The sequence below is a fragment of the Hippoglossus stenolepis genome, chromosome 7, assembly GCF_022539355.2.
Source record: "Hippoglossus stenolepis isolate QCI-W04-F060 chromosome 7, HSTE1.2, whole genome shotgun sequence".
Lineage (NCBI taxonomy): Eukaryota > Metazoa > Chordata > Actinopteri > Pleuronectiformes > Pleuronectidae > Hippoglossus > Hippoglossus stenolepis.
Genome location: NC_061489.1, coordinates 15,469,933 through 15,493,761, shown reverse-complemented (window position 1 = coordinate 15,493,761; position 23,829 = coordinate 15,469,933). Strand labels below are relative to the sequence as shown.

The 23,829-nt window shown below is 42.7% G+C and overlaps 1 protein-coding gene across 2 annotated transcripts in view; it reads right to left on the bottom strand.

Annotated features, from left to right (window-relative positions):
* Positions 1–190: 190 nt before the first annotated feature.
* The window catches only part of LOC118112431 (dedicator of cytokinesis protein 2), a 101,591-nt gene continuing 77,952 nt past the window's right edge, over positions 191–23,829 (bottom strand). For both annotated transcript variants that reach the window (XM_035161729.2, XM_035161730.2), the window contains 25 exons: positions 19,884–19,982; positions 19,239–19,333; positions 17,574–17,652; positions 17,359–17,459; positions 17,006–17,064; positions 16,723–16,871; positions 16,354–16,439; positions 15,640–15,796; positions 13,861–13,901; positions 11,277–11,367; positions 10,257–10,367; positions 9,156–9,245; positions 8,072–8,176; positions 6,465–6,606; positions 5,990–6,071; positions 5,805–5,889; positions 4,875–4,961; positions 4,545–4,721; positions 3,678–3,761; positions 3,464–3,601; positions 2,898–3,025; positions 1,981–2,188; positions 1,754–1,859; positions 957–1,105; positions 191–448 (listed from right to left, as the gene is read on the bottom strand). In XM_035161729.2, coding sequence (XP_035017620.1) covers positions 386–448; positions 957–1,105; positions 1,754–1,859; positions 1,981–2,188; positions 2,898–3,025; positions 3,464–3,601; positions 3,678–3,761; positions 4,545–4,721; positions 4,875–4,961; positions 5,805–5,889; positions 5,990–6,071; positions 6,465–6,606; positions 8,072–8,176; positions 9,156–9,245; positions 10,257–10,367; positions 11,277–11,367; positions 13,861–13,901; positions 15,640–15,796; positions 16,354–16,439; positions 16,723–16,871; positions 17,006–17,064; positions 17,359–17,459; positions 17,574–17,652; positions 19,239–19,333; positions 19,884–19,982 — 2,712 coding nt within the window. In that variant the 3' untranslated portion in view covers positions 191–385. The remainder of the gene's footprint in view (positions 449–956; positions 1,106–1,753; positions 1,860–1,980; positions 2,189–2,897; positions 3,026–3,463; positions 3,602–3,677; positions 3,762–4,544; positions 4,722–4,874; positions 4,962–5,804; positions 5,890–5,989; positions 6,072–6,464; positions 6,607–8,071; positions 8,177–9,155; positions 9,246–10,256; positions 10,368–11,276; positions 11,368–13,860; positions 13,902–15,639; positions 15,797–16,353; positions 16,440–16,722; positions 16,872–17,005; positions 17,065–17,358; positions 17,460–17,573; positions 17,653–19,238; positions 19,334–19,883; positions 19,983–23,829) is intronic.

Sequence of the window (23,829 nt, the reverse complement as noted above, 5' to 3'; positions counted from 1 at the left end):
CTTTATCAAATTATTATTTTCCCATTACCTTCAGTCAACAATAATGAAAAAACGTATAATAAGAAGCTTAAATCAAGCACGTCGGCGGAATGGTTTGTGTTTGCTCGTTCTGGTAGAAGCAGAATTGATTGAAAAGCTGCGAGGTGGCATTTAGCCTCACTGGGAAGCATTTGAATTACCTGGACAAAGGTCACTGCGAAAAAAATAGCTTTTATTGATAGGTAAAATCAATTATATTAAGGCAACAGCAACACTGAGACTGACAGGCATACAGAGGTGAGTCGGTGCATAGTTCTGGTTTTATGGCTGCAGGTTTATGTGAATCTCTTTTTAAAACAAATGCAAATGAAGAGAGAGAGAAATACGAAATGAAAATAATGGATTTCTAGAAATGACTGTCTCTTTTTTTGTTCGGATCACCGGACTTCCCATCCTCGGATTTGGAGTTCTGTGAAAGAGACATACAGAAATGATGTAAACACAAGGTTTACTCTTTGTTTGGGGAAGAAATGACAAGGATACTAGGTTAATGGTGCTCATCTGGAAGCTTGTAACAACAATAGTTCTACATAAGATAAGACGTTTTTATAATTTAATATTTCAATTACATTTTGTTTTTATGCTGCACCTTATTTAACTGCCTCAGGGCCACTAACTGTCTTGTATTTAACTGTGTATTTAGTTTTTCTGTATATTTGCATCTATGTGCCTAACTGTAATTTCCCCTTGTAATTAATAATCCATCCTTCCGTCCCTCCATAATATATTAAGTGTTTGTCAGTGAGCTGGCAGGGGTGTTTTTACCAAACTAGCCGTTTCTGGTGTTTTGACCCTTTATGCTTTAAGCCAACGAGCTCCTGACTGGAGCATCATATTCAGCATTGAGAAGTGATAATGGTTAGTGAGTAAAACTTGTCAGTGTGATGTCAGCGCATTAAACAGGACTCATCCTCTACCTTGGATTTGAAGAGGAGGTTGATGACGCCCTTTGAGCGTCTGTCTGCGGTCCGGTCAGAGGTCAAACAGAGCGACATGCTCTTACTGTCCCTCCTGGATCTGGAGCCGTCCACGTCCTCTGGGCCTCCCGCCACAGCCAAGGACAAACCTGCGGACAGAGACACCCGAGGATTCAGTGTTTGTGTCTCACTTGTTACAAACTCTGCCTCCTCCTGCAGCCGTGTTTTTTTTCTGACTTGCAGCTGTTCTACCGATGAACTGTGTGTTCTGGCAGCACCGGTGGCCCAGTGTCTGTGTTCAGTGAGGCGACGCAGCTTGTGGTCAGCGTTGCTAATCGCAGGCGGTGTGTTAACACCAGAGTCGATGCTGGCTCCGCTGGCGTTGGCCAACGTGGCAGGACGCCAGTGCAACATCAGTGAATTGTGCTTTAAATGCTCTGTTCTGAGTGATGACATATATACTGGACGAAACAGTTCAGAAAATCTGCAACCGACGCGTCTGATTCACTAATTTGTGTTAGGTCAGGCTATTAGTGCCACTTTCTCCAGTGTCTCCAATTTATCCCTGACACACACTCCACTACATTATTCTGTCATGAGCTGGTTTATGTGTTTTTAGAGTCAGTTTGCCAGAACAGGAAAAACAGCAGTTCCTCTCAGCTCTCGACTGTATTTGAACTTGTGTGGGTGCTTGTGTTGCAGATATACAGAAACTCAATTGTAATACACCAAAGCAGCAGGTGTGTGTGTGTGTGTGTGTGTGTGTGTGTGTGTGTGTGTGTGTGTGTGTGTGTCACCGGTGATGGCAGGCAGGGATCTGGAGTTGGCACTGGTCAACCTCACATTTCCTTCGATTGGATCAGACAAGTTGGTGTCACTGCGGAACTCCTGTTTCTTGGACAGCTAGAGGGAGACAGAGATCACACAGAGCTCAGCAGCAGCACCTCCACGGACACTCAGCTCTGTGTTACTTCAACATCCCGTCACGTGACGCCCCTCCTCTCTCCGACTCTCTCATTCTCACCCGTTTGCAGTCCAGCGTGTTCGTCCGGTCCCTCTCCTCCGTGATGAAGATCATGCTGCTCCTCTTCTTCTTCTTCTTACTTTTTCTCAGTTTGACCTCTGCCTCGCCCACCGTCACCACGCCCTCCTCCACTGTGCTCACGCTCACGCTGCCGCTGGAGCGCTGCAGGGTGGAGGACCAGGAGGTCGGGGACTCGGGGGGGAAGTCCCTGAATGGAGAGTAAAGAAATTAAATGGATTCAATATTTATTTTCAAATCTGTTGCTCTGGGTTGAATGGTTCCATAAAGAATCCGTCTTTTTAATTTAAGGTAAGTTGTATGCTCAATAACAATAATAATAATGATAACTTGAATTTATATATTCAAGAGACCCAAGGATGCTTTACATGTGTCACTGGGGACAAAAAGAAAAGAACTAAAGAAAATAATCCACACAAAACAGGACAGAAATAAACAGCAGTAATGGGGGTGGGGGGCTTTAATTGAGGCCAAAGGCCTTAGTGAGCAGGTGGAGTTTGAGGAGTTTTGAGCTTATGCCATTAATTTAGACACTTTGGGGCCATTTTCGGACAACATTGTGTTTGTATGTATCCTGCAGATGAGATGTGTCATTCCAGCGGGTAATATTATGTTCTCTTAACACTCTGATGTAAGATTCGATGCGATAATGTAAAATGCAACGCGACAGGACACGACGAGATAAGACAAGACAATACTAGACACCACACAACACAAGGAAATGAAAAATATAAATAATACATCTAATGTAAACAGAATATATAGTGTAACAGAGTTGCACATGCAAGATATCTAAATGCACATAATAGAAAACGAGTGTTGCACCGTCAAAAGAGTTAAACCTGAGTGCGATTATATATCGATGTCATGTATCAACACATTAGGTCTGTGGACGCCACCTGTCTGCATAGGCCTTGGTTGGAGTCCCACAGTCAGATCCCTGCAGGGACGAGATGGAGATGATGGACTGACGAAAGGAGCGCAGCAGGGAGCGTGGACGAGTGGACTTCCTCCCGACCAGGTCCGGCTGCAAGGTTAGACAATATTACATTCGGGACGGTGCTCTTCAAAGAGAGCGACAGAAGCACGTCATCGCAGACTGCACAGAGTAAAAGAAGGTTACTCTTAAAAAGCAGGCGGCATATCATCACTCCCACTCATCATTAGTTAAATCTCTCCTGAAGGGCTCGGTCAATTTACAAGGTAATGACCGTATTTAGCCCCATTCACATCATCCGAGCCCCGTTCTGGCTGCGGAGGAATTTAAAAAGGTGCAAATCCCACATCAACACTTTGCTCAGAGGCTTTTTCTGTGAGAACTTTGATCTTTAAAATTCGCCCGGGTCAGCTCATTCAGAGCTTCATTAGCGCAGCTCTACCACACTCACTCTGTATCCAGTCTTGCGGAGAGAAACACGTTTTTTTATGACAGAGAAACGCGGTTTTAGTCAAACTTGTTTCTCACCAGTTCTCTCACTCCGTACTCCTTCTCTACTTTCTTCTTCAGCAGCTTGAAACACTCCTCCATGCGCTCGTGGAACGGACGCAGGTCGTCGCTCACTCTCTTCCCGTGGAGGGCGATTCCTCCGCCCAGTAGCGGGGTCTATAAATACAAATGTCGTGGCGTCAGCAGGACACGAAGAAAGAGTAAGAACACTAAATGTGGTGTGTACATGTACCTGCCATGCGATGAGGTCTTTGAGGCGCAGCAGTTTGTCCCTGTCCTCCTGGTGCTGCTCAGTGTACTCTTCGGTAAAGAACGCCTGATCCAGAGCAAACATTAAAAACACATCTAAGCGATATAACATATGTTTCACCTGCTCGGAAACCTGTTAAATCAGTAACCGGCTTTTCCCCACGGGACACTGATCTCCTCTTACGTATGATTTCATAAAACTGAATGGTGTTCGAGGGGCAGCAATCACTATATTTCATGTTGTACATTCATTGCATTTAATGCTATTTGAGCTGCGGAATTTACACTCCTGTCATAGTCGGAGCCTCAGGAGGTGAAGCTGATGTTTGATACAGAATGAATTCAAATCGTTTCGTCATGAGAGAATAGTCCGTGCAGTGACTTTGTTGTTTGGGGGGGGGCTTCAAAAACTGTTTTTCAATCATAAATCTTTCATCATACTGCCTAAGAAATTAAAAAAATCCAAGCAGTCCTAGTTGAATTAAAAAAAAAAAAACCACATAAGGAATAACAAGTCAAAGTTAATTTAATCTTGTGGTCGTTTGAATGAATAGATGAAATATACTTTGAACTCCACTGATGTTACACTATTCTAAAAAACTTTCAAAATAATTACAAAGCAACCACCAATTGGTTATAACACACGTTTAAAACACTCAATTAAACCAATATAAATGATCAATATTCTAACCTATGACCATTAATCTCTATTTAACCCACATTAAGGCCTTTATTCCATAGTGAGCATTGAGCCATGACACTGTTTCCTTTAAGAGTCGTGACCTGATCGACTGCAGGCCCTTGTTATAAACCAGATTCTAAATGGAGCCGGAGCCAGATTCTAGATCACCTTTTCATACTTGGCAAAGCCACCCATGACGGCCGGGTCCACGATGCCGTTGAGCAGCATGGAGAGGGGGTTGATGGGAAGGCTCCAATCAGCCTGATACTGGTTGATCATGGTCAGGATCTTCTTGTTGGTGGACTCCATGGTCTCTATGGCGTTCTCCAGTGGGGACAAGGTGGTCTGGGGGAGGTGGAGAGCAAAGATGACAGAGCAGAGGAAAGGAGGAAGGAGTTGATGAAGGAGCAGGGGGGACAAGTTACACAGGAGGAAAAAAATCTCACAGTCAACATACAACTCAAACATGTAACACGTGGTATGCCCACACATACTCACATGCTTCAGGTCAGTAGACTCAAACCAGCGCAGGATCCCTGGCAGCTTATACACAGTGGTGAAGGTTGTGCGTTCAATCCACATCGACTAAAACAATGGAGAGGATGAAGAGAAGGTCTTTAGTCTGACACACAGACGCACGCTCACACACACACACACAATCTGGAAATAACCATGGTCATATAAACGCATCAAATACCGTAAAAAAACGTAGAATTGCTGTAGTAACCCTTGTTCTTATATATAAGACCCTGCACAGACCTAATAGCCAACAGATTGCTCCTATTCTTTGCTGCGACTCATCTCAGTTACTCTCCTTTTATCTTGATCAGGTTTTTTCAACAGTTGTTCCTTTTGTGAAATTGGTTGGCTTTATCTAATTATGGATTTTCTCCTTTCTACTGACTTTGTAAAATTGTACCAGTGGTAGCGATGTTAGCACAGTATCGAATTAAGTTTCTTTAATCTTAAGCCGCATTTCAACCGTATTTCCCCCCCGAGACCATGGGAAGCTTTGCAGGAACATTCGTGTCCACCACAGGGACCAGGGTTCAAATTGAGTTCAGAGGAGAAAAGTGTTGGTGGTGCTTTGGGGGCAGCAGCGCTAAAAATACCAGATTTTTTGGGAAGTCCCGTTTTCTTTATCTCAACCACCATTTTTTTAAGACCTGTAGCTGCGTATACATATATTTTTTTCTATTATAAAAGCTAATGTTATGATACTTTAATACCTGAATCTAATGTCGCATTCTCCAGTAAAACCTGGTCTTATCATATAATCATACTGCACTTTGCTGTTAAATCCTATTATTGTATAAAACAGGGTCTCATCTTTTCAGCGCGATTCAAATGCTCAGTAAACAACAGCCTCTTGAATATTTTCACAGTCCCTGTGCTCATAAATCTATCTACTTTAAGAACATAACTCACAGCAAACTCATTGTTTGGGTCCGAGGGTCCTTTCCTCACAGGCTTGGAATAGTGAAAACGCTGCACGTAGTTGGCCTTGTAGAAGCTAAAGAAAACCAAAGGTGTCAATGCTTTTTCAATTCTATCTAATAATTTCACAGACATTTAGATTTTGACATTAACGTGATGAGATTGACAACACTGACTTGATGATCTGGTCAGGGACGGGTTTGTTCTTCAGGCGAGGAGGGATCTCGAGGACGGGCTGCACTGTGAAACACTGGATATCTGGTTCAACATCTGTCAGGAAATCAAACAACTCAACGTGACAGAGAGCATCTCCATATCCCAGCGTCTGGGTGAACAGTCAGACAGCTGAGGGACACTGAGAAATAAAGTAAACCCAAATTGAGTTTAGATCCAGACTAAATCTGTTAAATAAAATAGATCTAATACACATCTGAAGACTGAGCAAGTTTTATCGTTCCTGGGTGAAATGCTCCCTGGTATTTTCTTCTGAGTCGATTTCCTCATCCTGTTAATCCCAACGCTGCTGCATGTGAATAAATAAGAACACACGCTCTTGCATTTCTACGCTAGCATGGCTTCACAGGATTTACCTTCTCCTCTTTATATGTGCATAACAATGTACATCTGTATGTTCTGCAGCCTCAAGGATACACTGAAGCGGCGAGTTCCTGACGTCGTCTCCCGGCAGCGTGGTGGTGTTGAGGCGCACGGCGCTGGGAAACTGGCTCATTAGCTTGTTCTGGAACTCTTCTCTGCGCTCATACTCCTTACCCCGGTGGATAAACACCTTGTTCTGGAGGCATGTGGGACATTTGTTGGTGACAAGAATAATAACACAGCACTGCAGGGGTCAGGCACCGGTGTACATCTGTGACTGCTTCTACCTTACTGGCTCTGAAACTGCGGAACACTCTTCTTATTGCTTTAGGATCTGCTGTCACCGATGACGCATTTAAAAAGCAGCTGGAAGCTTCATTCATTCAAATCGGTATTTGTCTAATCCTCTTCTATCTAGTTTTGCAAATATGTGCTCATGTTTTATTGTCTGGTTCCCCTTATTAATGCTCCGTAAAAGTGCAGCAATAAATAAGCTTCACTAACTTACTAATGGCCATATTAACCCCAGTTTAATCCTGTGATCTCTATGTGAATATTCTCTTTTTATTATCTGGGCTGTGTTCAATGGGATTATCCATCTACATCTGGCAGAGACCACATACGTGGGCCTGTGTTTGTCTGGTCACTTTCTCTGTGCCCCCTAACTGACCCATTGACTGTGTCACGCTCCCGACCACAGCAGATTAACCACATCTACTGAACGGAGGGAGGAAAAGCAGCAGAATATTTAAACTCCTCCACAGATCCACAACGTTTCCATAAGGTACCCAATGTCCCGTTCTGTTAACTATCTGCTGATGTGTTTGGAAACTTGTCCACTGCTGCAGATTTTAACAGCTTAGCTCCAGTCGCTGCTGATAATGAAAAACTTTACTTTAGAAAAAGCATTGGAAATATATATAAGTCTTGCATGAAAAACCCTACTAAAGTAGAGTAGCAGCAAAATACAGTTTAAGTTTAAAGTAAGTTTTAAAGAAAGTTTTTTGTTTGTTTATCACGTCCGATTTTATTGAAACTTGGTGGAAGGGTGGGGTGTGGGCCAAGGGAGAACCAGTTAACTCATGGAGCAGATTTGAGAAAGTGGGCAGATCCAGGAATTTCTTTACACTTTCTTTAACTTGGCAAATCGGACCATTGCCCTTGAGGGAGGTGTGCACTCTCTGAGCGCCCCTCTAGCATCATCAAATTATTAATACAGTGTGTAGTTGCTGTAGGTTTAGCTAGTTTGACCTGCTTTATATTTACAGCTTTAGATACAGTGACACAGGATAAATCTGAGAAGTGGTGAGACGATTGATGGGAGAGGTAAAACGTCAGAAGCAAAAAGGTTTGGTTAGTGCTAGTCTATTTTCTGATGATGTGTTGTATTTTAAAAGCTGGTAATATTACCTATGCGTGAAATCTCCATATACAGAGTAACTATGCTATCTGAAGCAGTCAAATATATATAATTGAGTACAGAGTACGATATTTCCTTAAATATGTAGTAGAGTGGATGTATGAAGCCGCATATAATGGAAAAACCCAAGTACAAGTACATCCAAATTGAAGTTAGATGCTTTCCACCACATCAGTCCTGTGTGTATTGTGTGAATCCGTGTGCCTCTACTCTCTGAAAAGTGAGACTCGTGCACACTAACCCTAAGGAACGGAGGGTAGCCCTGTCCATAGTACCCCACTGCGAAGTAGTCCTGGTTCGGCCTCAGGATCTTCATGATATTCTCGTAGAACTTGGCTTGTTTCTCCTGCAGAGAGAGACAAAGTGATGGAGGGAGACAGAGGTTCAGATGTGCACAGTGTGCAGCCATAGCAGCTTTATCAGCTTGTGCCAATGACAAAGATACACTCAGCAGAAAGTCGGGCCTTTTGAAGGTGATAGATGGAGAAGAAAAATAAAGGGTGCAGCATCCAAGGGTAATGTCTGTCATTTATATAACCACATAAATTCAGCATTAGCTGGTGGAGCCACTGCTGCGGTTACATAAAGAGAGAGAGAGATGTTTCCATTGATGGGAGTGTTGGTCTCTGTGCGGGGGGGTGAAGGGGACACAGAGGAGACATAGCTCCTACGCCACAAGTGTCGACGTTTAGGTTTGGAGGGATTCACTTCATCTATGGTGCCGAAGAAGGAAAACAAAAGAAAGAGAAGTGGGACAAAGTGAGGAGGAGGGTCGGGGGTCTGACGTTACTGATTGTTGACGATGAAGAATCAGAGTTTTGGTGGAAAGGAAACTCACATTGGAATTATTCAAAAAAAGAGGAAGTTCACCCTCAAGTAAGTTTTTTTTAAACACGGATGAATGGCTGTGCTGAATTGATAATGCTTGAGAGTTTAGATCACATAGTGAGAGTGGAAAGTTGTTATTGGGAACAATATGTTCCGAGGTTCAGACAACGTGCGACTGTGCAGCTTAGAACTCGAACACAAGCTGCAGGACAATTTGCATAAATTTCTTTTTACTGTGAAAAGCCAGAGACCGAATCAATACTATTTAACCGATGTACAAACAGTGTTCACAGACAGAATTTAGCAAGAGTTCAGCAGTCGCTTATTCACTGCTTGAATAAATTGCTGTGATTCTCTTACTTTCCCTCAGACAAACCCTTGAATCAACAAATGATATTCAGGGCAAAACGCTGCATGAGGAAACAGAAAAACATGTCGAAAAACAGATCTTGATTGTTGTAAAGTAGACATGAAGGTTTGAGAGAGTCGTGCATTACCAGTCTCTTGCTGAGTAACTCGTAGTCAAAGATCTCATTCTCGTACTGTTCCGCTAGTTCCTTACACAGAGTGATGGCCTCTTCCCACATCTAAACACACACACAGACACACACAGGAGGAGAGGAAACAGAAGTGTCCTTCGTTACACCATCTGCTAATACGTCGACAGCAGCTGTCGCGCATTGGTGGGAATTCATCTTGTGAGAATCCTTCTTTCCAGGTCTCTGGGGAGGAGGTGGAGTACGTCACCGTCGGCGCTTCAGAGAACGTAAGACACGGATGGAGAATACAAAGCGATTGTGACACCAACACACATCATAGACACAATGATGGTGTGATTTCAACTGTCTTATCCTAGAAACACTGAATATATGATATTGTAGAGCAATATTTTCCAAAATAAAAGTCAGAGCAGGGAATACTGAGTGTAAGAGCTGTCAGATATGTTAACTGAGCTGCTGGAAATGGTATTCATAAAGGAATTATTTTTCCAGAGTGAAAAATCGAATTTTAATTACCTCAAACAAGGATCTTATGTTTTCACCCCAGTGCTACTGGTTCGGGGGAAGAACCCCTTCAAATTCTGGGTGTAGATTTGGATCAGGAGGTGGCTCCAGGATTTTTGTATCACTTTCTTGCAGGGGTATTGCAGTATTTTACATGTTTAATGTTGAATAACAATTTGAGCCATTTTCGGTGGAAAAAAACTACTTTTCACAGACTTTGTGGACCGTCGCTGTTGAGCCCTAGGGTAACATCGTAGCCGCTACAGCTGCGACGTAGCCGCCGGCAGAGGTAATAAACGAAACCGATTCCAAAAGTTTTTGTACTGATCATTTACCTTCATACATTTACAAACAGTGCCCAGGTGGAACCAGAATACATCTTTAACATTGCAAGATCAGATATTTCTTTTTTATATTTTCACAGACTTCCTTGGATCTTGCTAAAAAACAAATTTGAGTGAAATTCAGTGCAGCTTGGTTGAAGTCAAGGGGACTATCGGGCCTTGGTGGAGGTATCCCCCTGGACACATCTTTTTCAAATCATCACATACGAGAAAAGAGATGGAGGATCCCGTAATCTAAAGTGATGCTGACCTTGCCCTTGTCAAAGTAGTCGATGATGGTGTCGTAGAGTGTTTCTTTGAGCTGCCGCTGGGTGTGGGAGCTGTGGAACTCAAACTGGGGGCTGCACATCTCATCTGACCACTTCAACAGCGACAGGGAAGAAGAGAGAGAGATGTGGGAGGAAGGACAAGGGCAAAAAGTGAGATATAGTGCAGTACTTATATATATATATATATATTTGTATTGCTGAACCAGAAAGAAGATGCAATCTGTCGTTCCATAGATCATCACGTTGAAACAAGAGGAGAACTCTCATTGTTGTAATAAATCCACATTAGCCCTAAACAGGAGCGCGCACACCCAACCAGTAACACAAAGATCATTTATTATATAAATGAGGCAATAATTCATCTTCTATTATGTAAATTAAATGAAAAACTAAACACAAAACTACATAAGGGATTCCAAAACCGTCCTCTCTGTTCCGAATAGTGAGGAAGAGGATTAGATCTGTGTGTTCCAGCCCGCTCCTTCTATTAGTGTGAAATGGACATGACACGACCGACACCGAGGATGAATGGACATTATAAAAAACATTATAGAATTCACTTGCTTTGATGTATCGATACTAGAAAGAGAGAAGGAGAGAGACAGCCAGAGATGACCCCCTTTTTTTCCCCGTGTCCCTCTCTGAGCCTCTAAGTGTCCCATAAAAGACATGAAACGAGAAAGAGGTCACACACACTCAGGCACATGCAAGAGAAGACACACACGCACACAAACCTGAGCACACACACACACGCTCACTACATCAATCACCATAGTGATCGAGCAGCGGTGGCCGACGCCACGCCATAAAATAACCCCGGAGCTTCATCATTTGGACATAAACGATGTAGCGACCATTTATCAGCTAATAAAAAGAAAACACTCTTATTCGTGGCGGAGAGAGTAGTGGTTAGGAGGAGCAAGACACGGGATCCAGCATTAACCAAGGAAATATCACTTTGTGTGTGTGTGTGTGTGTGTGTGTGTGTGTATATATCCCACCTTGAGCAGGCGAGAGTGGAGCAGCAGTGTGTATGCTGCCTCTGTGTAGTTTTCGCCCTCCAGGTGAAGGTCTCTCAATTTGTAAAGGTACCTGAGGAAAGACACACAAACAGAGCTTGCATCAATTTCATATGCAACGTATGCATGGCTCCACTAGATGCCACTGTTGTGCAACGTGAGGACCTGTATATTGAGATTATGTATTAATCCCATGTGTGTCACTGTCTCACTCACTTACACCTAAATATGCCCTCTAACATGTCCACAACATGGAAAGGTCATTCAAGAGCACACACAGACACACAAGCACAATTTAACTCATGTCTCTTTAATGGTGTGACAGAGGTTTGCAGCCCAACAGCGTTTAGAAGCTTAACAAGGAGAAAAGTGGGAACATTAGGTTCCAGATGAACCAAATTACTTGCTTCTGTTTTTAATTTCGATCTTTGTGTGCATCTGTTTCCGTCTGTCTGGAGGAAACATGCTGCCACCTGGCCAGAGGCTCAACTTTATAGCGAAGCCATTAAAGCAAGTGGCTTTTGGATGTTTTCTTTTTTAATGAATAATTCCCTGTATGCTTGGGTAGTGTGGATGCACTCTCACGTCATTCATGTATTGTTTCTGCCTAAATGCTCCCACCGTCTTTTACTTCACCTCCTCTTATCTCCTCCTTCTGTAGCTCTCTCCTCTCAAACCTTTACCCAACACTTGTCTGGCTGCAGATCCTGTTTGCTTTTATCTGTTTGTTAGGACAGTTGTGTTGCTGTTGACAGTGTGAAGTAACAACAACAACAAAAAAATAAATAAACATTTGCTCCTTCTTTTGCTTTTCCAAGTAAATTATGACGGCAATGTTCCGAACTGAACCACACTACATTTCCATTATAGGAGGGTTATGGGTCTATAGTGTGTTGATGCGATTACTGCAACAATACTCGACACATAAAAAAAACAATAAATGTGAAGTGTGTTGTTGATGCACGCTGTTTTCATACAATATAACAAATAGAGCACAGATCACAGCTGTTAAATGTGAAAGAATTGGCAGATGCAGGTGAATCAGCTCCGCAGCGATTTCACAAGACAACAAATTTAATATTAAATGTTAAATATTAAATTAAATTTATTAGTTAAATTTTAAGTGTATTTCTAAAGTTCTGAAGTCATGTTCTTGGTAAAGTTTTGATTTAGTGTGTACCAACTGCAAAAACTAATATATTATTTGGTTTGTATATATATTTTAGAACATAGGACAAGATGGGGAATATCCCTTCTATATATATCAAATTTAACCACTCAAAACGCCAGACACGTCAAGTCACATTCACCCATCATCCACATAGTGTTTCTATATGCAGTGCTTTTTTCTAGCACACCATTCCAGCACAGTTCTTAGAGTCAATTTAGAGAGTTAAGTATCTTGCCTAAGGACACTTTGGACTGGGAATCGAACCAACGTCCTTCTGGTTAGTGGACGACCCTTTCTATCTCCTGATGCACAGCCGCCCAATATGGATTGTGCGATGAATATGCAGAACATATGTAGCAACAGGGACACAGCACCTGCTTTTTATTCACTGTGTCTACAACTGCCTGTTTTCAAAGAATATTTGCTGAATTGGAGATACTGGTATGAATCATCATGAGCTGAGCAAATTCAGTGCATCCGTTTCCAGCAATGACAGGCTACTTTATATAATCATGAGTTCTGAATGGACGACTCTGAGGTTCTTCTATGTACAGGTTTAGTGAAATAGACGCTATTGTGGAGTGAAGGAAGGCAATTCTGAATGACTGTGCAGGGAAAATGATGTTTTCTCCATCATAATCAGGTTTATTTATACGAGGAGGTAACTTTCAGGATGAGGTGATATGGAGGAGTCACATTAGCATCAAGTGTTACGTAGCATGCACAATATACTGTGGGGTCCCCATTGTAAATGTGAGCAATTAAGATGTCAATGTAATATCCTATAATTCACATGGTGGACCTTAACATAATTGGATTTGGGTTTTGTTGCATGGCCGGTAGTCATTTAGTTAGATCTTAGTATACGTGTTAAGATACCATCCTAATATATACGACACATGTGCAGTGACTAAACGTATATCTGTGTTAAACCATGTTTGTTTACTCACATTAACTAATGAGCATCCCGAATGTTTCCATATTCTCTGCAGGATAGACGGAGGCAGCTGACCAGCCACGGAGCCGAGCTCACATTCACACACAGCGATCACTAATTACAGCCATAATCCATTGCCAGCAATGCACTGAAGGACCTGACGGGATCTGTTACCCTCCCTGCCCCTCTCTCCCTCTCTCTCCCTCTCTCTCTCCTGCCATCCTCCTGTCTCTTCACCGCTCCCTTCCTCACCCCCATCATGTCTCTCTTCCTCCCTGCTCTCTCTCCAGTCAGACTAAGAGCTGATCCCGTGGATTTTGACATTAATTCAGTGGGACTCATATAATCCCTTGTCAGATTATGGAGCCAAACACATGTGCACGCCCTCAGACACACACACGTGCGTGCACATGCAAATGCATGCAAGCACAATGTAAAATGTATATAAAGTCAAATACCTGATGTACATCCCTTCACGATTGATGTCCTTGTAAAAGTTCTGCAAAATCAAAAAGAGGAGTTGGGTTAGTGTTAATTCGTTTGTGTGTGTGTGTGTGTGTGTGTGTGTGTGTGTGTGTGTGTGTGTGTGTGTGTGTGTGTGTGTGTGTAAGAGAAAGAGACAGGTTTGTCAAATTCACTATGATTCACCACAACGGCTTGAAGTTTTGTGTGTACAGTCAGTGGCAGTGGTCTTATATGGTAAAGTGGATGTACTGTTGTGTGTGTGTGTGTGTGTGTGTTATTGTATACCGCTGACAGCCTGTTGTGTTAAAGTGTGGGAGTGTGTGCGAGGACAATTTACGCAGCCCTAACTCCCAGTTTAATGAAGTTTAATGACATCTACAGAGAACAGTAGAATGGAACTAACTGATGTTACTCACCTCCCATCACGAGCATGAGCCAACAGATGCAATAACACAAACACAATCGCAAAAACAAGCTGTATTTCAGTGAAGGCAAAGCATATTGTGCATTTATTTATATCAGCATGCTATAATTTTTAGGGTTAGGGTTGTTGGCACTGATGCATTTTAACTTAAAAAATTCAACTTTCGGCTGAAGGCTATGAAGATCAGATGTTTTCATCATAGCAGTCGCCTTTGTTGCATCTTTAGATTATACAACAACACAATATACAGTAGAACTACACTATCATCACACTGCACAAAAGGCAGCTGTACAGAAATAAGTGTCACTGGAAGGACGGCACTTGTTCTGGCAACGCTGTGGGTGTGTTTTTCAAATCTGTTTCTCCAGTGTACCGGCTGAAAAGGCATCCGCATTATGAAATATCGTAAAATACAAATGTGAGTTAGTGTGTGTGTGAGTGTGTTCTCCCCAAGTGAAACTGTGAAAATCCGCAGAAGGGATTTTTCTGAGTCGGCCAAACAACTGAAAGAGAATAGCTAATGGGCAGCCACGACATAAACACCTCAGCCGTGTGTCAGCATAATACATGAAGAGATAGGCACAGACTCACATCCATTTAATCTGATCCTGAGACTGAACGTTAGCGTCTCAGAAAGAGGAACTATATGATTATATCTGACGTGGAGACAATCGCAAGGTGGGAAGACGGGGATCCATTTCTAAACCTGAGAATACCGTGGGGGAATCTGATTAGGCGATCACATGAGAGAGAGGATTGTGGAACAGACAGGAGCTGATGCAACCGCTTGCAAAGAGTCAGAGACCAAACACAGACGGATCTTTTGCTTTAGATCAATCAGCAAAGAAATTGAATGTGGGAAAAGGGAATATAAAGATCTCGGCATTGAAGACAGGACATATTTTACATCTGTGCTGCGAATGGATGAGATTATTGATGAGATCTGCTCGGAACAAACTCTCTACTAGTTGAAGCTGAGTTAATTCTTTCAGAAAATAATGAGTTTATTGATGTGTGTGTGAGATGAGCAGCTCCTTGCCGCGCTGTTCCAATCTACAGCAACAAAGGTGCAATGAATTACAAGGTTATTCAATAAATGCAATCTATGGTGCATGACAGATTGTCAGCATAAAGGAGATTGTCAAAGATTCTCCGAGCATTAAAGAAACATAAAGAAAACAAGAGATTCTGAAATTCCTGGAGGAAAGGCTCCACACACATATGAGGTCAAACTAGGATTCCTTCTAAGCCCACTTGGACATCTTTGTTGTGGAGGAGGAGTCTGTGAAGCTGATCGCACCCACAGGTATTCAAAAGACGAGGCATTTCGAAACACGGCGGCACCTACCAGCAGATTGACGGTGCAGCTCATGCGGTTGTTGCGGCTGTCATCGCTCATCACGGTGCGGTAGTCGAGGAGACGGATCAGGAGTCCCTTCACCAAGGCCACAAAGTGCTCCACCTCTGGCCTCAGTGTGAGTTGCTCGGCAGCGCAGTCCAGGAGGCTGACGGGACAAACATCCACAAGTTAATCAGCAGAGACGTCTGAGAAGAGTTTGCCTTCGTGTTCGGTGCACGGCTCAGACGCCAGTGACTTGTTTTAAAAAGTTAACTAAACATTTTTGTACCATGTTACATAATGTGTTTAAATCAATATTACTTTGTTTGTACGTTCATATTATTTTCTAGTTTAATTACCTTTGCTAAGGGGGTTATGTGTTCCCCCCTGTCCGTTTGCAAGATTACACAAAAACAACTGAACATCAGGCACATAACTGATGTCGAGTGTGTGAGATTGGTGCAGCATTGGTGCAGGTACGATTGGTAAGTTGTTTCTGAAACACTTTTTATCCTTATTTGTTGAAATCCTGTTCACGTCCCGATAGCCATCAAATAGTGAAGCCTGTGTACGTGTAGAAGTCAGCGAGCGAGTCACGGAGAAGTCGGCTTCTATCACACGTCACCAACCCTCACTTTAGTTGAACTGTTGGGCCTTGGCTGAGGTTTGTCCTCTAATGAGTGCTACTCTATGAGTGAAGTGATGTTTAATACTCGAGCCTACATGGTCTCCAGCAGTTGCATGTATCGCTCATCGCCTCCTCCGCCCTCCACCTCATGGTCCAGCTTCAGAATAATCTCATTCTCAAACTGTGGGAGAAGCAGAGAGATGGAGAGAAGGAAACCGGGGGAGACAAAATGGAGAGAACAAAGCAAATGAGAGGAGGAGGGAGAACAAAAATCTATTATGCAAGCGTAATTAAGGCGTCCCTTTTACTTTGCTGTGATGCTTCACATCACAGGAAATCGATGGAGGAGCACGAGTGTGGACTTTAAGTTTGCATAAGTGATTTTGTCAGTGTTTCCGCTGATGTCTCTGTGTGTTATAGTAGGGTGTGTCCCTGAATGCGTGTATGTTTGTGTGTGTTAACACCTTGTGGAAGTTTCCAGAGTGTGTGTGTTCGCAGGTGATCATGTCAAAGAAAATGGGAATGGTGGCTCTTCTCAGCTCCTCCTCTGGGATCAGGGTCATCTCCAGGATGGGACCCACCATGCCGGGGATGAAACAGATCTTATGGCTGCCTGGACGACACAAGCCACACACACACACACACACACACACACACACACAAACACAAACAGAGTACAGTGTGTATTAATATGAAGTTAAACATGCAGAGCGAGAACGGACTAGAAGCCTTTCTAGATTTTCTCACCTAGTTTGTACCAGATGTCACGGATAGCAAAACCAATGAGTCTCCTCATGTCTCCATATCTGAAATAAATAGAGAGCAAATACACAGAAACACGAGACAGAAATCAGCCTCTTACTCTCCAACAACATGTGGATCAATACCTCAAGACCTAAACAGCCCAGTGGGGAAGATAACACTGTGCTAATGTGGCTCCAGCATAAACAAAATTGAATGTCTACGTGCAGGCGACACGTGGTGTTAATAGGCAGCAGGAGTGTAAACACAGACAAAAATAGATCACAAATCAGTGGGTGTTTCATCAGAGCCGCGAGGGCAGGCGTGGTAAATAATGAAATTATACGGCCTCCTCTCACTTGGCAAGAATCTTGTTCCTTTTGGTCGGCGAGAAATGCTGAAGCTGCAGAGACTCCTGGGTAATAAACGCCACCGCTAAGTGGAAGTAATTGTTCCACAACTAGATGGTGAGGGGGTAGAGGAAGACAAAGGAGATTAGATCTTTTTTTTTTTTTTTAAAGAGCAGAGGTAAAGATACAGCTTTTGGTGTAAATACACAAGCAAACACACTGACCTGGACTTCAAAGTCGTCGTTATTGAGGAACTTGTGGTTCATGGTGTCGGCGTAGGTATTGATGGCTCTCAGGAACACCCTGAAGAAACACACACACTTGTTGATGGAACCTTGGATAAATAAAATACTGCACCCTCACTGAATCATATGACTGTTCTCTGGTGAAACACATTAATGCTGGTTTTAATATCACATTAAAAAAAAATATATATATATAAATTCGTGAGTTGAACATTGTTTTAAACCGTCTCAGACCTTGCTGCACAAATGCTCACATAGAATCAACCCAACCTCTCTACGTCATGACATTTAATTTGAAAAGGCTAACACCCTCTAATTAATAGTGGGCGGCCCAGTGACCCCTCGTGAGCTGGAAATCTGCGCTCATCTTCTAATCTTTGCTGAGACTAAACCCCTAAACCATCACATCATCAACCCTTCAGAGATGTCCCCCATCCTCGTCCTCCATGTCCTCAGACACGGCCGCTTCAGCCCCTGCTCTCTTATGATAGAAATGTCATATTAAGTTGAGGGCTTCTCGCCTCCAGGGTTTCCTGACGGCCTAGGCCACGACCACCTGTGGCAGCGGATCAAACGGCTCGCGACCCCCGTGCTCCTCAGACACGGTTGCTTCATCCCCGCTGTCTCAGCACCAGCCGCCTGAGCCAGCAGTTCAAACAACTAGGGACAACTGTGATCTCTGGTGTCAGGAAACTCCGGAGGGAGCAGCCTCTACCTTATACGACATTTGTGTCACAAACGTGTCTGTGATGCGACTGAAGCCGTCGTTCATAATCTATGTCATATGTACAGTGTTAGGTCTGTGGTTGTGTTTTCGAATTTCCAGGTAGAGTCACTTCAGTCAAATCTTGAATCGAATCGTGAAGTTGCATTTTAAAGTTTGTTAAATAAATTTGAATCTGTCCCAAATCACAGTGCAACCTATTTGTTGTTTTAATGGTTCAGTTTTATCCTCGACGTCCGCTCCATTATATGCTTCAGATAAGAGTGCAATGATGCTTCAGATTCAAACCCCTCAGTCACAATGACAGGTCCTAACAGCACCTTAACGCTCTGTGGGCAGGTGTATCAGTGAGTTGTGACTATATGCATTTCTGCAGTTAAGAAGCAAACCTGCTCCAACACCATCCATCCGTCATCGTTACCCAGAGCCAGCCGCCATTCGCTCCTTTTAAGTGGAACCTTCTCTCTCTATCGACACATCTTCACTTCTCTAATCCCAGTCTGCAGACTCCTTATCTACCTGTCGCTTCTTCATCCTCGCTCTCACTTTTACCTCTTTGCCTTCTCTCTTCCCATGACACAACTCCAGCCTCCTGTCTAGCTCACATCATCACACACACACACACACACTTGTCACATCAGCTGTTTTTATCACTGCAGCCTTGATCCCAGCTTTACTATCGCTGACTTATGCCTGTGTGGGTTTGTGTGGATGCACAAGTCACTGCAGACGTAAACAACCCTTCAAAAATACACTGAGGCAGCGGTGGCCTTTACTGGTGACAGACACAGAACTGAGACGATCGGGTTGATGGTTCAAATCCGGGGCCTGTGTGTGTGCGTGTGTGTGTGTGTGTGTGTGTGTGTGTGTGTGTGTGTGTGTGTGTGTGTGTGTGTGTGTGTGTGTGCAGTGTGATGTACCTGTTCTGCACCATGATCATGGCCATCCAGTCAGAGGGATACACATGTTTTTTAATCAGGTCCATGAAGAGCATGAAGGATTCCATCAGGAAGTCCTGCAGCGAAAGGGACAAGAGAATAATGAGTGTGTGAATGAGTAGATGTTAGTGCAATATGATTTTTAACTTTTAAACAAAAATTGTAAAATAGCCCAACTTACTTATCCCTGTCTGATCGCTTGTTGGTAAGTATGTATTTTTGTTTGTTTTTTTGTAAGCAAGATGACACAAAAACAACAGAACATATTTTTATGAAAATTGGCAAAAGGATGTGGTATTGGTCAGGAAAGAACACTATCAATGTGGTTGCAGATTCAGATCAGGAAACAGATCAAGGGATTTTCTTTCCACTTTCTTTAACAATGGTGTATTTCAACATTTTTCATAGATTTTCTCAGTGAACAATTCATGGATCTCGATGGGGACTGATAAGCACGAGTTCCAAATAATAATCTGGATGTAGTGAATTTGAATTTGGTTACATAGGAGGACTGCTGTGCCTCGGGGGAGGGAGTTGTAGTTTTAGTTTGAAAAATGTGTTGTTTTTTTGTTTCTAACCATCAAAGTAAATTTAAAAGAAAGTCGACCAGTGTCTGTGTTTACTTACCACGAGATCAGTGGTTCCACTGAACGTTTCTATGTATGTGGCATAATGACGATCGTCCATCTGACTGAGGATCGCTGTCATGCAGGCGACCACCCTGGACTAAAGTGTGAAAGAAAGGGAGAAACAAAAAGAAATGCATCATTACTTTGTTGCGCTCTGTGCAGCTCCTCTTACACTGAGTGCTACACATCTAAAGTCTCATATATAATTCATTATTAGGCTTATTTATTATTGGACAATGTCCAAAGCCTCCTAAAGAGAATTTCAAAGAGAACCTCACACCAGTTCTGTCAGTGCAGAGGAGACGTGTGATATGGAAAGAGGACAGTGTTAATCACCACTGGGCAGCAGGGTGTCTCGGCTTGTGCTTTGCATGAAGTCACGTCCCATTTGTCTCATTCCACTTCTACAATAATGTTTTGTGATCCCTCCCTCTGCTCTGCCACATTGCTGCAATGAAGTCCATCCATTCATCCATTAACTATATTGTTTATCCTATGAGCGTCTTGGTGGGGCCGGAGATAAACCCAGCTGACATTTATTCAGAGAGACAGAAAATGTTCAGGTATTTCCGCTTAGGAGCTTTCACACAAAAGGCTTTCGGTTGAAATCATCCTCTCGAGTTCGTGTCAGAAAAACACGACGGAGAGATGAAAAATGAGGGGCTTGCTAATTGAAGATGGAAGATGAACCGCACCTGATGTGGTGACAGCTTTTATCTGATCAAAATGGGCAGGATGAGTGTGTTGCTGCTTGTGTACGCACTGTCGGCACACAAACACACACAAACACACACATGCAGCAGCCACTAAAAGACAGGAAAAAGTAGAAATATTAACTCCAACTCCTTCTACTTTATCCATCACCCTCTCTATCCCCCATGTCAGTAACAGGATTAAGAACACACACACACAAACTCTGCAGAACTACTCTGCAGTTCAGTACTGGTTTTATATCCAGTGTGTGTGTGTGTGCGAGTGTATGTGTGTGTTGAAGTGTAGGTCATGTGTCATACTGCCCTACTTCAGACTAACTAGTCTCCTCTGAGGACTTATGCTCTCAATCTTCTTTCACACCATCGAAAAAACTGAAAAAGCCCAAAGGGCAAAATCTGCTGCTGGTGTCTTCTCACGAGAATGTGTTTCATCAACACATCACGTCTTTATGTAACAACATGCAAAGACACACAGGTGGCATGTTCGACTTGTCTGCGCAAATAAAGGAACTGGTTGGTGTTTATTTGACAGGCAAAGGGAGAGAGTTCAGGGCATGTAGAGCTGAAGGGCTTATGCAACAGTGAGGAGATTACTGACAAAACAGGACACAGATGCCAGAGAGGTCTGGGATTTCTCTCCCTCCTCCTCCTCCTTCTCCACCTCCTCCTCCCTCCTTCACTTTCCCTCGATTTGTCTGTCTATTCTATCAATCTGGCCACTCACATTAATAATGCATGAAGTGCTTTAAATTCACTCTTTCATCAAAATGACAGGAATTGCATGACATGAAATAAATCTATTCTAACTTTTGCCAAGATCCAACAGAGGCCGCAATGTTTATTACACCCCAGAGAACGCAAATGCCCAATTAAACACACCACACACTGAGTATTTATATTGCTATATATAATCAGTGCTGGGAGTAAAACAAAAAAAAGGAGGGTGGCCTGAGGATGGCGCTGGAGAGAACATCACGGGGTCATGAAAATCAAAAGGGTTAATTCTGTTAAAGCCTCCGGTAGCGGTTTGAATACAGATAACACTTATATCTGCTGGCTGATTTATGTCTTCTGAGATGCTGCCATTACTCCAACAGCATCCAACTGAACACTATCACCGACAATGAAATGAAGAGATATTTGCTGGATCACAGTTGGCAATGCCCCCCTCCAACAGATTAAATTAGCCCATGCAAATGTGGAGGCCTTGCAGCTGGAAAACACATTTACGTTTTTGTCCGACCTCCACACTCTGGATGTGAAAGATCTGTGTAGCCATTAAACCCAGCTGTTATGACCCAGCAGCTAAAACATGACTTGATATCCATCATGTCTTGGTTTGTAACCAGATTAAAAGCATACTGAACATTTCATGTGAACATGAAATTGTAGAATTTCATCCGAGGCACTCATGGCATATTCAAATCTCTGCTCTCTGGTCTCTGCTGCTCAAGAGGCAAATGGCAGGATTCATTCTCATTACTGTCATTCAGCAGAGGCTTGTGGATTTTGCCAACCTGTGACATTCTGGCTATTTGCAGGTAAAAAAAAAAAGAGGCCTAGCTGTCTATAAAAACTGGATTCAATTTGGTTGAAAACTGTTGTTTAAGATTTATTTTGTTATTTCAATGACGTTATCTACAGGAGCTCTTGGCAAAAGCGGTTAAAAAGTAAAATCCTCTCAGGGTTATTGCATGGATTTTAAGATGCCATTTCTGCTGTGCCACTGCAGCTATGTCCTGCTGGATTCATCCACAAGGAAATGCAGGGAGCATTTTAAGTGATTGAAGCAGAGCAGTTCCAAGTTTTCTAACATTTGCCCCCACTAGAGTCATAGCTGTATTGATCTGTTTATTCTTATAACTCTAGCATCGTTTTTATTGATACATTTACAGCTAGTACAGATAAAATTCATCACCTCCTGCCCTCAATGGGCAACAATTTATTTTCAAAGACAGGAACCTTAGGAAAACATGCTATAATGTACAGTTTGACTGTTTTCTACCATCAACTTTCACCAACTTATCTAAGTTACCAACTAAGTCATCTCAACCATCAACCTGTGTCTTAGGTCCCATAACAACTAGTCTGCTTCGCAGGTTTTAACCTATAACTCTTCTTTATTTGATTACTCTGTCTTTGTTGACAAGCTATGAACCTCAGGCCTTTAAAGTAGAAGTTTTGAACCCTCTTCTTGAAAAGCCTATTGATTTTCATCCAACTACCTGTCCAACCTTCCCTTTCCCTGGAGGAGGGACTTCCCTAAGATCCTTGAGAAAGCAGCCGCCCATATCAGATGTGTGACTGTGGTGTCCTGCTGTCTTGTAAGATGTTCATACTGTTTGTATAAGCCGATAATTATTCCTCCATATGCAAAAGTTTGTCAAAAGTTCCACAGGGTTCTGTACTTGGCCCACCTCTATTAACCTTACACATGCATCCTTTAGTCAATATTATTATGAAACTTCCATTGTTATGCAGATGATACCCAATCATATTTTTCAATGAAGCCAAATGAAACTAATCAGTGGTGTTGACCAGCAATCTTCCGTTCAAGCAACACTGAAGTTATTGTACTTGGCCCCAAACACCACAGAGACATATTATCTTGTGATAATACTCTAGACGGCATTGGACACTGTAAGGAATCTTCAGGTAATCATTTATAAGAAAATGTCCTATTACTGCCACGTAAAACTAAAATCAGGGACTGCCTGTTTTCACATTTGTACTATTGTAAAAATGAGGCAAATCTTGTCCGAGAAAAATGTAGGAAAGTCCATTTGTTATTCTTAGCTGAACATACACAATTCCTTATTATCAGGCTGCAAGTGCAAGTAGGGGCAGGAAATATAAAAACAGAGTTCCGGATGTAATTTTAATTAATTAAAACCTCCACACCTATAAAAATCTAATGTTGAGGCACCACTGTATCTTAAAGAGCTCATATTAGCCCACTACAACACAGCGCTCACAGAATGCAGGTTTACTTGTGGTTCCTATAGAGTCTCCAAAATATAAACCGAGGCATTGGTAGCCTTCAGCTATCAGTTAGGTCCAGGAGGCAAATACCTCCCTGTTGAAAAGCCTTAAAACATTATTTTTTGTTAAGTTTGTAGCTATGGCTGGCTCAACCTTGCCTTGAACCATTCCTGTAGTTGTAGATGTGCTGCTTTAGGCCTAGTCTCCCGGGGGCCTTCCCACAATGCACCTAGCTCCACTCTTCTCCTC